The following is a 16,875-nucleotide window of genomic DNA, read 5'->3' on the forward strand; positions in this document are numbered from 1 at the left end:
ATCTATCTATCTATCTATCTATCTATCTATCTATCTATCTATCTATCTATCTATCTATGTATTTTATGTACATGAGTGCTCTGTCTGCATGCAGGCCAGAAGAGGGCCCCAGATTTCACTATGGATGGCTGTGAGCCACCATGTGGTTGCTGTGAACTGAACTCAAGACCCCTGGAAGAGCAGCCAGTGCTCTTAACCTCTGAGCCATCTCACCAGACCCTAACAATCTATTTCTTTTATCTGTAATAGTTATATCATAACCACTGTAGAAATCTTTGATTAAAAAACATTTCTCTGAGCCTGACATGGTGGCACAAGCCTGTAATACCAAAATTTGGAGAGGCAGAGCCAGGCAGTTCTCTGTGAGTTTGAAGGCAGCTTAGTCTAAACAGTAAGTCCAGGGACAGCCAAGGCTACAGAAAAACCCTGTCTCAAAAACAAAAACAAACAAAATCTCTCTGGCAGCCAGCTGTGGTGGTGCACACCTTTAATCCCAGCGCTTGGGAAGCAGAGACAGATGGATCTCTGAGTTTCCGGCCAGCCTTGTCTCAAAAAACCAAAAGCCAAAACAACAACAACAACAAAACTCAAAAAACCAAAAACCATCTCTCTGGCTCAGCAGTAATAGTGTGTACTGTCCTTGGAGAAGAAAGACCCTGGTGAGGTTTCCAGCACCCAAGTCCCCAGAAGACCCACTGCCCTGTCTGCTCTGAGGGCACTTGCACACACACAGCAACAAATCTGACACAAAACAAAGCAGATCTCTCAGAGCACAGGCAAAACTGACTTAAGGGCTCCTCATCACAACAACCCGTGTTCCGCCTGGACCCTGGGCAAGTCCGTCCCTCCCTTGCCGGTTATTTCTTTCCTCTGAGGTAAGCTGGAGCGTTTGTCTTCTTCCTGTTTCCAAAGTAATGCTGCTGGAGTCTGCCACCCAGGGTCAGAAGACAGTCTTCTGTACCGTCAACATAAAGTAATCACTTTCAATGCACCTGGGTATTCCTAACACTGGGTTAATTTTAGTTCAACGGTCAACTATTTATGGAGCAACCTGAGTTCATCACTGGGTGAGGCTGAGGACAAAGAGCAAATGGGCAGCCCTCATCTCAGAAGGCCAGAACACACTGAGGTTACTCTTGCCATAGTCATTTACCCCAAGCAGCATACATAATTTTGGTAGCAATGTTCCTCACCCAGGAATACAGCTATATACTTCTGTCTGCCTTGTGAGCTTGAGTGTTGGGCTGGATGCAGACACATCACCTGAAGGCTGCACCTAGGCTCAACACCACACATGACGCATTCTATACACACTTACTGTGTGGCCTCACACCAGACCTCAACGCCAACAGCACACGTCCAGTGCAGTTAATTAAGCAGTGTCTGGAAGGAAAGCTATTCAGCTTTAGCTGGCCTTGTTTTGGCACGCTTTACACACAACTGCCTGATGCCGTGGATTCTGCAGAGCCCATTCAGGGGAAGAAGGGCCAGACAGTAACAAACTCAAGAGATTCTGATTTTAGGATTTACCAGTTTCCTACAGAGATTTAACATTCCATTTTTTTTCTCTTCCCAGTAAACTATACCAAAGACTTCAACACCCACAGCCAAGGATGGTGATATCAGCACACTTTTAATCCCAGCTCTCAGGAGGCAGAAAAGGTGCATTTCTGTGAGTTTGAGGGCAGCCCAGTCTACATAGCAAGCTCCAGGCAGCCAACACTATTACCCTATCTCAAAGACAAAACAAAAATAATTCAACATCCTCCAGCCCTCACCCTCTGCTGGTCAGGACGGTGACAATGGGGCCTTTGTCATGCTGGCTTTATCCACTATTAAGATATCAGACACACTGGACACAGGCAGTTGTTTTGTGGCTAGCAGGGTTTAGAGGACTTGGCTGGAGGCCTCTTCTTTGTCTGTTAAAAATGTTTCAAGTTTGTTCTGCTGGCTCTTGTAGTCATTACTGAAAAGCTTAACTATTTCACCAACAGTTTTTCTTTCTTTAGAGTAATTTTTTCTGCACTAGACTGCTCTGACTGCCCTATCATTTTCAACAAACAAAAATTAATGTGAGGCAGGAAAATAAGATGCAATCAATACACATGTTAAACTGGTTGGACTTGTAAAATCCTGGGACATAGTACTCCAACAACTGATTGTCTATAGCAAACAGCACTAAGTGGATTCCACTTAGTTTTTTAAATCTTTATTTATTTATTTTTGTGTGTGTGTGTGTGTGTGTGTGTGTGTGTATTTAAACAGACACGTACATGTTATAATAGGCATGTAGAGAAACAGTATGCAGGTTCTAAAGACTACTGTCAGGCCTGGTAAAAGGTACCTTTTCTCACTGGGCCATCTTGGCCCCTACATGATATTTTTAAAAAGACCCATCCATCATTCTGAGTTCAAGGCCAGCCTGGTCTACATACTGAGTTCCAGGACAGCAAGAACTACACAGAGAAGCTCTCTTAAAAAAAAAAAAAAAAAAAACAAGCAAACAATCCTCCTGGCTGGTCTACCAAAGTCAGTAGTATAGGAAAACATGATCAGATGAAGCGGTTGGAGCAGTTCAGATTGTTGCAGTCATATTTTCCAATACTCTAAGCACAGGCTGAAAAAACTGTCAATGCCCCCAGCTGGCCACTATGCATCATTACCCTGTCCTTGGGAAGACCCTGCAAACGGCCGACCTTCACAGGCCGCCTTCTATTACCACCCCAGGGTCATTCGACACTAGTAGATCAAATATTTCTTCTGAGCACTCTTGGCTTCCAAGAGATGCCGAGAACACAAACTATATAGAAGGCAACCCTCCAACTTCCAAAGACATTAGCAACGTGCTACTCCTGTGCTAGAACAGACAGCATCTGGAGGGCCAAAACACAGGGAGGCGATGGAGAAAGGACACACAGCTCAGTGCCAGACAGCTTGTCGATCATGCACAAAGGGAAATAGAATTTTAAAATAGTGAGACCTTTTTTTTTTTTGGCCATTGACAATGGACTGTTTTCCATACTGACAATGACACACCAAACAACCTGAGGAGCCAAGTGTGGTGACACACACCTTTAATCCCAGCAGAGGCAGAGATAGGTGGATCTCTCTGAGTTCAAGGACAGCCAGGGCAAAACAAACAAAGAAAAAGACAGAAAGAGAACAACCTGAGCTACAGTAAAAATTTCAGGCTGAAGAGATTTCTTAATAGTTGAGCCAGGGGACCCACACAGCAGCTCACAACTGCTAAAACTCCAGTTCAGCGAATCCAATATCCTCTCCTGGCATCAGTGGGCACTAGGCACACATGTGGCACACAGATATGCATGTAAGCAAAAACACCTCTCAACAACTAATAATAGTGATGATTTTAAATATATATATTTATTTTATTTTAAATTTTATTGTTTTATTACAGTTTATTCACTTTGTATCTGAGCTGTAGCCTCCTTCCTAGTCTCCTCCCATGTCCCTCCCCAAGTCCACTGATAGGGGAGGTCCTTTTCCCCTAGTCTATCAGGTCTCATCAGGACTGGTTGCATTGTCTTCCCCTGTGGCCTGGTAAGCCTGCATCCCCCTCAAGGGGAGGTGATCATAGAGCAAGCCACTGAGTTCATGTGAAAATTGATGCAAAAATACTCAACAAAATATTCACAAACCGAATCCAAGAGCACATTAAATATATATGTTAACCAAAATTACTTTTTAAGTCAGTATGGAAGCACATGCCTGAAATTGGAAAGATCACTTTTTTGTTTGTTTTGTTATTTGTTTTTTTGTTTTGTTTTGTTTTTGAGACAGGGTCCCACTTCCACTGTCCTGGAACTCACTATGTAGACCAGGCTGGCCTTAGCCTCCTGAGTGCCGGGGGTAAGGTGTGAGTCACCACACACAAACACACAAATTAAAAGTCTTGTTGGACGCAGTGGCACACACCTAATCCCAGCACTCTGGAAGGCAGAGGCAGATGGATCTCTGTGAGTTTGAGGCCAGCCTGGTCTACAAAACAAGTCCAGACTACACAGAGAAACCCTGTCTCAAGAAACCAAGAAAAGAAAGAAGAAAAGAACTGGTAACAAGTGCACACCTTTAATCCCAGCACTTAGGAGGCAGGAACAGGCCGATCTCTGAGTTCAAGGTTAGCCTGGTATACAGAATGAATCCCAGGACAGCCTGGGCTACACAGAGAAACTTTGTCCTGAAAAAGCAAAAAAAAAAAAAAAAAGAAAGAAAGAAAGAAAGAAAGAAAAGAAAAGAAAAGAAAAAAGAAAAAGAAATGCATTGGAATAGTCTAGTAGGTCACCTGCCTAACATGCAAGCCCTGAATTCTATTCTCGGCATTTAAAAAAAACAAACCAAACAAACAAACAAAAAACAGAAGATCCTTTGCCAAGGTGTCAGAGTGTCAACCCTTCAATAGATCATGGAAACAAGACACTTATCAATTTCCTGTCCTATCAGCCATACTTGAATGGTCTCTAATCAGTAGGAAGGGTGTCATAAGCTACCTAGTCGTCACATGTTGGACCTAAGTCACCAGGGTCTCTACCCTTAGCTCCTCCCCTCAAGCCTCAAGAACAACTCTGAAAATCAACAGACAGAACAAAAGTACCCAGAAGAGTTGCTCATGGCTGGCACAACAGTCATCCCCAAAGAAGGCAGCATGTGTTTTCCTGGAGCAGGGAAAACTACAGCAGAAACTCAAATTCCAGCTTCCACTGTAGCTGCATGCTTAGCGTTTCCAAGGTCTCCTCAATAAGCCTGTCTGAGACATGTACCCTCTTCTATCACAAAGCTAATCATGGAAGCCAAGCGACTCTGCCACCTGGTCCTGTCTTTGGACTTAGACCTCTGTATCTGGAAAAGGATTGCTAGTGAAAATGCTGGTCCCTCTGGGACTGAAATACTGAGGCTCTGTTCTCCACCCTCAGACAAGAGCCACAGAATCAGGGAGTCTAACATGGCTGCTAAGAGCTTACGGTTTCATGAAAATTGTTTTTATCTTCTAAGGAACTCTAGCATTAAGAGAGAAAAAAGATGACAACACTCATTGCAAACTTCCCTCTGCTCACTGCTGAAGAATAAACTGAGTCTACATGGCTACTCTGGGGCCTCCTACAGTGCTTCCTTATTACATGCTCTTAAAGCTGAGGACCAAGAAAAGAAAAGCTTCCAATCACATGTTGTCTGAACAAAGGCCTGCGCGAACAAGCTAGGCGAGTGTCTCAGGGAAGACATTTCCAGGCAGAGGAGATGGAAGAATACACTCTGGGTGGGCTGTTACTAACTCTGGAAAGTTCAAAGTCAGCTGTCTAGTGGGGACTGGCAAAGGCAGTTAGAAAACCAGGCAATATGAGGGACATAGGCAAAACACACACGCTAAGAGGTTCCTTAAAAATGCACAGAACAGCATCAAACCCAGCAGACAAAAGAAAAATAATAAAGGACACTGCATATAGGAAGTGACCTGTTAAGACAGTCCTGGGCCTGTAACACCTGTAACAAATGCTCAATAAGACTGCAAAGTGCTTCCTAAATTTAAGTTACCTCGTCCAATTGGTAAAGAAAGAAAAGCAAAGGAAAGGAGGAAAAGCAAAGGAAAGGAGGAAAAGCAAAGGAATGTACAATTCATTTCCCCATGGATTCTCAGCAAGCCCCTCAGGTCCTCTCTTAATTTTTGGACAAGGCTAGGAACTGAACCCAAGACTTTGCACATTCAAGTGAGTACTCCACCACTGACGTATTTCCCTTTCTTTCTTCCTTCTAAAGTGCACTTCAGGCCCAGCGAGTAGACATCTGCTAACCCTGATGACACTTTAGATCCATCCCTACAACTCATGGTAGCAGAAGAGAACCTCACCAAGCTCTCTCCTCTCCTCACGTGTGCGGTGCATACCCCCCCCCCATAAATATAAATGTATAAGAAAAAAAGGGGGGGGATTGTTTTGTTTTTTGTTCTCAAGACAATGTCTCTTTGTGTAGCCCTAGCTGGCCTGGAACTTGCTATGTAAACCAGGCTGGCCTCCAACTCACAGAGACCTGCCTGCCTGTCTCCTGAGTGCTAGATGAGTGGTGTGTGCCACCGTGTCTGGCATTTCTTTAACTTTTTGAGGCAGCTCTCACTAAGTCGCCCAGTCTGGCTAGAAGTGGTTCTGTAGCTCACGCAAACCTTGACCTAATCCTTCTTCTGCCTCAAGCTGAGCAAAGTCATAATTTGAATTGAAACAACAAAAATCAACCCCGCTTATGGTCACATAAGAAGATAACCAACCACCTCAGGAAGTGTCTGGGAGGCATCTCTTACCTGGGTATTGTCTGTATAATGAAAATATCTTGGCCACGAACAGACTCTTTGATTTCAACTCTTGTTTCTGGGGGGAAAAAAAAGTGTTCAAGTTTTAAGAAAACAGCTCATGATACAGTAAACAGACAACAGCTGGAATGAAGAGGAATCTAAACAGTCCCACCTGGTATAATCCAAGTCTTAACTAAAACACTGATAAAGTAATCAGGCTGGGGTAAAAAACAAAATCAACAAATGTGTCAAACAGTCCAAAAAATCCCCCAAGCTGTCACCAAAATGAAGACACAAACAGACACTGAACAAAGAAGTCTGGAGTAAATAAAGAAGCTGAAGCTTAACATCCCTGTTAGCCTTTCAACAAATGCAGCAGCGTCCCAAGTCAGGCCCTGTGCTGGGTCCAATGAAGACAATCTCAGCCTCAGTATGCCACAGACAAGTCATGAGGAGAAGGGCAAGAACAGCAGCCTCACAGGAAGCTGGCAGCACAGTGAGGGAGCAGCACACTGGAAGATGTAGGGGCTGTTTGCTAAGCAGCCGTGGTCACTCAGACCACTTGGGAGGTTATGAGAGAGATGCAGAGATAAAGAAGCCAAAAAGGCCAACCACACAGAGCTCTGGGTTTTCGTCTTAGATATGACAGGAAAGCAAAGCCAGGGCATGGGGAAGGGGTTGCTGGCTACTGTGAGGAGAAAACTATGGCAGTGCAGGAGTGCCAACATGAAGACAGTGGAAAAGCACAGGTTGACTTAGGTTGTATTGCTAAGTCAGCAAGCTCCTGATGTGCTGGATGCAACTGAAGACCTGGGGGGAGTGGGAGTGGGCAGAAGCAGCTCCCAAGAGCCCCAGTTTGACTGCTGAACAACTATGCTCTGGCTTTTGGCAGAATAAGACTAGGCATCTTGGTCTAGAATCTGAAATCCAAAGTATTTCCAAGCTTGAAACCTTCAGAGCACTGATGACAATCAATGTTAGGGAGTCTAGAGCATTTCAGATTTATATTCATGACCAACAGTCTATGCAAATGTTCCTAAATCTGGAACACTTCTAGTCCCAGCTTTTCGGGTAGAGTACACTCAACCTGCAGGAAGGGGACAGCCTCAGACAGAAATACGTGCCTTTTAGTGGGCTTAGAAGTAGCTCAGCAGTGAACTTTTCCTGGTATGTACAAAGGAAGACCCTGGGTTCAGTCCCTAGAACCCATCCCTCATCACTCCCTAAAAAGATTTAAAAGTACTTTCATAGAAATAAGGGAAAAAGCTGGGCATGGTTGCACACAGCTGTAATCCCAGCACTCAGGGAGGCAGAGGCAGGCGGATCTCTGTGAGTTTGAGGCCAGCCTGGTCTACAAAAGTGAGTTCAGGACTGCCAAGACTACACAAAGAAAGCCTGTCTTGAAAAACAACAACAGAAGGTTGTTGACGCTTGGAACACTTCCGATGCTTCGGTTCCAGAAACACTCGTGCACTTCTACCCGTCTGTATGCCACCATCCAGTGTCTTTTCAATCATTTTCACCGCATATTCTGAGACAGGCTCTCTCACTAAACTCAGCTCGCCAATCCTCCTTCGCTGGTTGGCCTGTGAGCTCCGGGATCACCGTATCTGCCCTCCAGAGCTAAGATTACAGACACACAGCAAACACTAACTGAACCATCTTCCCATCTCCACCTGCCCCCTCCCCAAGAGGACCTGCACTTATTATTCCCAGTACCAAACTGTTCATGCTAGCATTTAATGACCTAAGTGTAAGACATATCTACTAAACAGAACCCAAAAAGAAAAAAAAAAAACAAAAAACATTCTACAGATCTCTTCTTTACTCATGCTAACAACAGGATATGTGCATCAGTGTGGAAAACGGAAACACCAAAGAGGGCAACACAGAATCTAAAGAGAGGTAAAGACTAAGGAAGACCTCTAATGCTTGAAAGGAAGCCTCTGTGTTAAATGCACACACATGCACTCGAACACACAGTGGCTCTCTTTTTTTTTAAAAAGATCGATCTATCTATCTATCTATCTATCTACCTACCTACCTACCTACCTACCTACCTACCTACCTACCTATCATGTATACAATTGTGTGCCTGCAAATTGCAAGAGGTCACCAGATCTCATTATGGATGGTTGTGAGCTTCCATGTGGTTGCTCGGAATTGAACTCAAGAGCTCTAGAAGAGCAATCAGTGTTCTTAACCTCCGAGCTGTCTCTCGGTCCTAGTCACACAGCGGCTCTTATCTATAACCTCAGCACCTCTGTTGACTATGCAGAGCAGCTGAGACGAGACCCTGCTTCAACAAAAGAAAAGAACGGACTCCCCAAGGCGGTCCGCTGACCTCCACATATGCTCCCAACACACATGCATACCACACACGTAAAACAATAGAAATTAGAGTACTATATGCTTGTAAAAGTGTGCCAGCTTTTGAGGCATGATGGTGCCACATGGCTAAGCCAAGAAGGATCCCAAGTTCCAGGCCAGGACAGTGAGTTCTAACTCGGCCAAAGAAACAAAGCAAAAGCATATTAAAAAAAAAAAAAAAATGCATGCAGTGGTAGTGAATGCCTTTCATCTCAGCACTTGGGAGGCAGAGGCAGAGGCAGGTGGACTCTGAGTTTGAGGCCAGCCTGGTCTATAAAGTCAGTTTCAGAACAGACAAGACTACACAGAAAAACTGTCTGAAGAAGGGCGGGGCGGGGGGGGGGGGGCAGCCATCGAGCTAGGCGTGATAGTACATGCTTACAATCCCAGGACATGGAAGGCTAAAGCAGGTAGATAAGGAATTCAAAATCAAAATCACCCTCAGCTACAAAACAGGTTCCAAACCAGCAAGATGGCACTTGCTATGAAGCCTGATGGCCTGAGATTGATCCCTTGATGCCCACAGAGTAGAAAGAGGGAACCTTCTCCCATGTGGCATTACTAGAGATGCAGAAGCAGGTTGATCAGGAGTTTGAGGTCTGGATGGAGCCAGGGAGACAAAGCGGGAGGGTCCAGCGTTTCAAGCAGCCTAAACTTCCCAAGATGCTACTGCAGCAGCAGCAGCAGCAGCAAATCCTAAACAAAAAACACAACTTTTAACTTACCTCCATTGGGTTCCTGATAGACAACAGATTTCCCCAATTCGGCACCAAGACGCCTATTACACAAACAAAAGGGGGAGGGGCATAGTTAATTAACCCAGAATTCTGGAAGCTGAGGCATAAAGATTGCTGTAAGGTGAAGGCCAGTCTGGGCTACATAGTGAGTACCATACCAGCCAAGACTATATAGCAAGATCCTAACTTCCTTTAAGAAAAAGAAAAGAAAGAAAAGCTGGTCGTGGAGGCGCACACCTTTGATCTCAGCGATTGGGAGGAAGAGGCAGAGGCAGGTGGATCTGAGTTTGAGGCCAGCCTGGTTTATAAAGAAAATTCCAGGACAACCAGGGCTACACAGAAATACCCTATCTCAAAGAAAGAAATAGAAAAGAGATCACAGAGTCAGATACCACAAACTCAACCTATAAAATATATGATGCATTTATATTTATTATTATAGGAAACTTCATAGCCTTCTGAAGAATTAGCATAACAGAAAAGGCAAAACCACTATGATAGTGCCTTCCTCTGCTAGAGCTTTCTCAAGGCAAGGTCATGCATGATAAATCCGACACAATATAAACAAACTCATGTTTAAAATGACTCTAGTTGGCCTCCACAAGAAAAACAAATAATCAGGGATTAGAAATAGAAACCAGGCCCAGAATGCAGAGCTGTTTCCCTGCACTCTCCTAAACCCACTTCAAAGTCCAACTGATAATAAAACAGGTGGAGCTACAAATTTCTGAAATATGAAAATGACTAAATGTTCAGTCAAGCCATTTAAGCCTGGAGTCCAAATGCTGGAATCAGAGAGCCTAAGGCCAGAAGATCACACCATTTAGTCTGGCCTGGGCCATTGAGATCTTATCTCAGGAAACAAAATCCAAGGCTGGGTGTGGTAACGCAAACTTTAATCCCGGTATTTCCACGACAGAAGCAGGCAGATCTCTTAAGAGTTCAAGACCAGTCCGGTCTGCTTAGTAAGCCGGGGCCCACGGTGGAATTTGTCTCATAAAGAGAAAACAAAGGCCAATGAATAACAAGTTAAGCAACATATGAACAAACATTAAAGGGGAGGGCAAGTGATGCATTTTTGTTACATATTACCAAAAAGTTTATTTTAAAAGGAGTCCCCATGGTTCTTTATACCCGGGCTCTCGCTTTCCCCAAAAGAGAAAAGGGGCCTTTTCGTAGACAGATAGTCTCAGCGGGTCACTGGGTGGACCTGCTCTACAGGATTCATCTCCATTATCTCACACCAGGCTCAGGCAAGTAAGATTTTAAAAAAATAAATAAAAATCGCGTCGCTCACCCCGTGTAAAGAGAGGCAAGCTTCGGAAGACGTCTCAGGGCCCCAGGGTCCCCGAAGTCAGGAGCTAACATACACACGAGCACACCCCCCTAAGCAAAGGCCATTTTTTTCTTTTTCGTACAGGCTGTTCCTACATACTTGTAACCACGGCTCGCCCTCGTCCAGCCCACTGCTCCCTTCTCCCTGACCTTCCCACGTCTCGGGTCTGAAGGCTAGCCCCTCCGTCTCGTTAGGGAGGCTGGGCATGGCGATGGTCAGACAAGAGGGCAACTCCAAGAGCAGGATCTCTGAGGGGTCAAGACGCCCCTCGGCCCCGGGATGGGAGCGCTCGGCTCTCCAGGAGCAGGCCCGCGGCTTCCGCTCCCGGGCGCGGAGGTGGGGTGGCGGGCAGCGGCGCCGGGCCACCCCGGGAACCACGCCGCTTACTCGGTGATGCGCTTGGCCAGCTCCGTGCAGGCGGCCGTGGAGTTGGCCGAGAAGACTCGGTAGCCGGTGCGGGCGGCGTTCATGGCTGGCGAGGCGGCGGGGCGGACCCGCGGGACGCGGACAGCGGAGCACGCGGACAGCGGGGGCAGCAGCAGCAGCTTCCTGGGCATCCTCCGGCGCGAGGCTTGGGGATGGCCGGACGCGGGCGCAGCCGTGACGACCACAGCGGCGACCGGCGGGCCGGGGCGGGCGCAGAGGGACCCACGCAGGAGGGCGGGGGCGGAGCTCACGCCGCTGCCCAGGGGCGTCTCGGCCGCCTCAGAACCGCCTCACGGCCGGCCGCGCCCCTCCGCGACATCGAGTGGCGGGGCTAGAGCGTCCTCGCCTGGCGCGTCCCCGCCGTCGCCATCTTGGAAGAGGGCGGGGAGGTAGCCGTCGCCCCGAGAGCCTGTTCTGACAGAGGCTCCACTGGTTCGAGTATCCGCTTGACTTTGAGTCTCTCGGGAGAGACAGGCATTTTACGTTCGCGATTATGGGTGCAACCACGGTTAGAAGCTCTAGACGTTCGCAAATTTTCGGCCAGGAGCAAAGATGGCGGCCGTAGGGCCCGGAGACGATCTAGCCTCGCGCATCTATGATAGATAAGTACAGCCCAGTACGCCCGCGCATGCTGGGATTTATTTGAAAAGTGATCAACGGTCTTCTCGCGCCTGTTTCCGGCAATAAAACCAAAATGCTCCGGATCGTTGTCATGAGGGCGTTCCCTAGACTCTGCCCTTGGGTCTGCAGGGGAGGCAAGGCTACAGGGACATGCCAAAGGCATCCCCGCCGACTTTTGTTCCGTTCTCAATCACAGCAGCCCCCTGGCTCCCCACAGAACGTTCCCTCAGAGAGCCACCCGCCCGCCCCAACCTCAGCGAGCCGCTCTGCCCGCAGGAGTACGACATCTGTACACACAGATAGCTTCAGCTTCCGTCTACATTTGTGTAAAAGGCCGAACAGAGGTGAAGCCATCTAAAGAGACATTGGTGTCTCTCGATCTGACTAGCAGACTATTTGAAAAACGGAATCTGTTTCCTACGAAGTTGAGGTTCTAGTCCTTTTCCCCCTTCCCACTCTTTAAGGCATGGCATCCCTTCTCTATCCTCCTGTTCTGTCAGTGTTATCCAAGGAGCACACACCACCCGCAACAACACAAGGGGAGCGCTCCAATGTCTTGCCAGGGTTGACCGATTGCTGGTACTTATCTTATGCAAGGAAGACACTGAAAAACCACATTCCTGACCCTAGCAAGCCAGGAAAGCTTGCCTCTTTCCTTGTTTCTGTGAAGCCCCATCTGTTACCAAAGCTGTCACGCCTCTCCTTGTGGTGAACCCCTCCCCCATTAAATCTCCGCCTGCGTTTCAAATTCTTTGGATGTTCTCCTCACCCTCCCACCTCCACCCCACCCCCACCCCCGCTTGAGACCTAGTCTTCCTGCGTAGCCCAGGGTGACTCAATTTCTGCCTAAACCTACCCACTGCTGAGATTGAATTGCCGGGATCACTGGTATGAACCAGTAACACAAAACGGCGGGGTCTCATTTCAGTTGTCACAGTGTGTTTGATCTCATGTTGTGACAAAAACCTGAGGAAAACAAAGGGGAGGGTGTGTGTGTGTGTGTGTGTGTGTGTGTGTGTGTGTGTGTGTGTGTTTAAGCTCCTGGTAGCACCAGTTTCAGTCTACAATGGACGGGATCCATTGCTTCAGGTCTAAGCCAAAATGGAATATCTTAATAGCGGAAGTGTACGGTAAGGGCTCCTTGTTAGGATGTATTTTTAAAATGCCACATACAACAGATCTGATATAAAAGAGATTTCTTGGATAGAGGTAGAGAGAGAGAGAGAGATGGTAGGGGGTCCCCAGGAGAGAAACTCAGGCAGAGAGAGTCCAAGAGAAGAGACAGAGCCAGGTGGTGGTGGTGCACACCTTTAATCTCAGCACTTGGGAGACAGAAGCAAGTGGATCTCTTGTCAGTTCAAGGCCAGCCTGATCTACAGAGAGAGTTCCAGGACAGCCAAGACTACACAGAGAAACCCTGTCTTGAAAAACAAAACAAAACAAAACAAAAAAGAGTTAAAACAAACTTTCCTACAGAAAAACCAAACTGTTTTCCTTTACTCTCATGTCAAAATCTATATAGATTTCAGTGACCTCAAGGGGGGGGGTGCTCTCTACTCAACAGTAATTAGTCCTGTAGTTGACGCCCACTTTGTCATCATCATCTCCTCCTCTCTTTTGAGGGGTGTGGTGGTAGTGGGGAGTCAAGGCTGGCCTATGTATCTGAGGATGGGCTTGAACTCCCATCCTTCTACCTCCACATCTCCAGTGCTGCAATTATAGGCATGTGTCATCACACCCAGTTTATGCTGAGGACTGAACCCAGGCAAACACTCTACCAAGTGAGCTAAGTCCCCTATCTCTCTTCCCCACCCACTCTCCTCCTACCTCAGTGTAATAAAGTAATTTGGAAGCCTGAGTCTTACCAGAGAGGGCCAAGGTTAAACTGTAACAGGAAGGCCCATAATATGAGAGGGGGCTTCAGAGCATGGGGGAGCCTTTTTTTCTCATGGGGAGCAGGGAAGTAGGCTCTCATTCCACAAGGCACGCAGGAATCCAATGAGTAGAAGCCTCACCATCCTCAGCTCCTGGGCTGAAAGTATTCCTACCTTCCCCCCCCTTCCCTTTCACAGGGAGAAAAAAGGGAGAAGTTACCCAGGTGACCCTCCTTGACTGACATTAACACTTCCACCCTGCTGGGCAGTGGTGGTGCACTCCTTTAATCCCAGCACTCAGGACACATAGGCAGAATCTCTGAATTTGGCCAGCCTGGTCTACAAAGCGAGTTCCAAAACAGGCAGGACCACAGAGAAACCCTGTCTCTGTCTTGAATAAACCAAACCAAACAAAAAACAATAAAAACAGAAAACAAAACTCCATCCCAGGGTCAGCCTACAAGCAAAGAAAGTACCATCTCTACTGTAGCCACTGAATTCCTGGGGAGGAGAGCTCAGCTAGTCACCCTGTCATGGCCTGTACTGGCCATTAAAGGGCTCATCTCCAGGATAGGTCTAGCAGCAGTCCCCAGATACCTCAGGCTGGCTGTTGGTCATTGTCCGCAGACCAAAAGTCTTTGTCCTCAAGTTCAGATGTTGAAGCCTGCCAGGTAATGGCTTTAAGCTTTGGGGAGTAATTGGAAATAGATTTTTCTTTTTGTTTTGTTTTGTCTTTGTTTTTTGAGACAGGATTTCTCTGTGTAGCTTGGTTGTCCTGGACTTGCTTTGTAGATCAGGCTGGTCTCGAACTCACAAAGATCTGCCTGCCTCTGCCTCCCAGAGTGCTGGGATTACAGAAGTGTGTCACCATGTCTGGCCTGAGAATAGATAAGAGTAGAGCCCCAACAAGGGGCTTCACTGAAAAGACACCAGAGTGTCCCATTTCTCGGGCATGTGGGGACACAGTGAATAGGCAGCCGCCTGCCACTGAGAAAAAGAGAGAGAACCGCTCCTTACCAGAATCAACCATGCCGGTTCCCCATGGGACTGCCAGCTTCAAGAACTATGGAAGATGGCCAGACATGGTGGCACATGTCTTCGTTCTCAGTGTTCAGCAGGCAGAGGCAGAGGCAAACAGATCTCCTTGAGTTCAAGGCTACCCTGGACTGCACAGTGAGACCTCCCCTTCCTCCCTCCCAAAAAAATGGAGGTCGAAGGACAACTTACAGGAGCCCTTTTCTTTTCTTCCACCATGTGCATCCTGGAGATTGAGCTGGGTTGTCAGGCGTGGGAGAGAGTGGTGTTAGCAGCTGCACCATCTCACTGGCCCTAAGACTGCTCCTTGATGGCTCTGCTACGCAGTTCCCCCAGCACTGTCCCCTCACGGGGCAACCATACAAGGTCTTCCCTGGGAAGAGAAGTCACTGAACAGCTTGCATCTTAATGTGCAGATAAGGTTTCAGGCCCGAGGAACATCTGCTCAATTCAGCCATTAAAAAATTTAGACACATCCATGGATGCCCCCAAGAGAACAGAACGGTTACCTAAATAAAAAATTATCCTTTCAGACCCGGGGACACTTGGCAGCCATAAAAATTTTCCTTTTTAAAGGATCATGGAATACTTGAAGACACGAGTGTAATATAATGCTGCATAAACAAAGGACAAAATGACCTTATTTAGAAAGAAGCTGAGTCTTCCTTCCTGCATGTCGTCTTGAGACAGAGAGGGCACTCAGGGACACGTCCTGGGGACCTGAGAGTCCCTTAAGAGGTTTTTATTATTGAATCAAGGCCTCACTTCACAAAGGCAAGACACTGGAGTGTCCCTGGGTGCCCCAGCCGTGGTGAGAGGGTAGTTTTTCCAGGCTGTAGAATGGTGCAGTCTGGCAAGTGGTTGGTATAGCCACTGCCTGGGGCCTCTCAGAAAAATGGGGGATCATTTTCCTGAGGCTCAGGAAAGGGGGAAGCCACAGGACTCTTTTTAATTATGAGCCTAGCCTTCCACAGCTGTGCCATCTCTCCAGCCCACTCTGGGCCTCTTTTAAGCACAAATCCTGGCTTGTGGGAACTTGAAGTCAGATTTAATCTTAAGTAAAGTTTATGGGAGCTGTTGCTGCATTAGAATGCCCAAGACTGGAGAAAATGTGTTAGGGACCTTCATAGGAAAAGGAGTTTCAAAAGAAACTTTAAGATTTAAAACATAACACAGCAGTGAGCTTTGTATCCCTGGCTGGCCTGAAACTTTCTATGTAGATCAGACTGGCCTCTACCTCCCAAGTGCTGGGATTGATGACACCCCACATATAGCCATCAGTCTCAACTATGCAAAAATGGGTGTGTGATTCTTAGTGTTAATTGTTATGTTGCCGGGAGCTGTGCCTCCGAGCTCGCCTTTGAGGGTTTATCTTAATTACGTTAATTGATGTAGGAATTTAAAATTTGAAATGTGTGAATGTGTGTTCTGTACATGTTATAATAATGATGATTAATATGCCACTGCAACATATTGGGTATGAAGGAGGTTTATTGTGGGAAAGGGGAACGGGGATGACGGAGAGAGACATTTATTCTGTAATATTTCTTGGAGGCCGTTGTTTGGAGAGCTAACTTTGTTTTCTGCCAGGTGCACGTTCTGTGATATTTCCTGGTACCTGAGTTCAGCTCTTGGTCAAGATGGCTTCTTATTTCAAAATGGAGTCACCGAGGCTAACTTAAACTCTTCATCTGCATTCCCTTCCCCTCCCCCACCAGCCTCCTCTCCTACCCATCCGCAGCATGGTGAGCAGTTTACTTTGCTACACCGCACAGCATATTCAGTTATATCTGCAGTGGTCCTGATTCTGACACTTCAGCTGCTGGGCCCTGGAACATTTATGATTAATGTTGCAAAAGACTGGCCCCTGGCCCAGCAGGAAGGCTGTGCCAAGAGCAGATGCCAGTTCCAGTGTCCATAGTTGTTGGGGCAGAAGTGTGAGTTTGTGTGTGTATGTGTGTGTGTAGCAGGGTCTTATCTAGCTTAGGCTCACCTCAGACTCACTCTGTAACAGAGGATGACTTTAAATGCCCAATCCTCCTCCTTCTACCTTCCTCTCCCAAGTGCTGCAATCATACAGGTGCACCAGAACACCTGGCCCATCTACCACCACAGCTATTCCATCCACAGCACACCTGGCCTGTCCACAGCACACCTGTTCCATCCACAGCACACCTGGCC

The 16,875-nt window shown here is 47.0% G+C and overlaps 1 protein-coding gene across 1 annotated transcript in view; it reads right to left on the bottom strand.

Annotated features, from left to right (window-relative positions):
* Positions 1–11,420, bottom strand: part of Prpsap1 (phosphoribosyl pyrophosphate synthetase associated protein 1) — a 22,991-nt gene extending 11,571 nt beyond the window's left edge. The window contains exons 1-3 of the mRNA XM_055592126.1: positions 11,126–11,420; positions 9,391–9,443; positions 6,305–6,371 (exon numbers count right to left, since the gene is read on the bottom strand). Of these exons, the coding sequence (XP_055448101.1) occupies positions 6,305–6,371; positions 9,391–9,443; positions 11,126–11,295 (290 nt within the window). The 5' untranslated portion in view covers positions 11,296–11,420. The remainder of the gene's footprint in view (positions 1–6,304; positions 6,372–9,390; positions 9,444–11,125) is intronic.
* Between the last annotated feature and the right edge of the window lie 5,455 nt (positions 11,421–16,875).

Source organism: Psammomys obesus, unplaced genomic scaffold (genome assembly GCF_907164565.1).
Source record: "Psammomys obesus unplaced genomic scaffold, mPsaObe1.curated_primary_1811, whole genome shotgun sequence".
Classification (NCBI taxonomy): domain Eukaryota; kingdom Metazoa; phylum Chordata; class Mammalia; order Rodentia; family Muridae; genus Psammomys; species Psammomys obesus.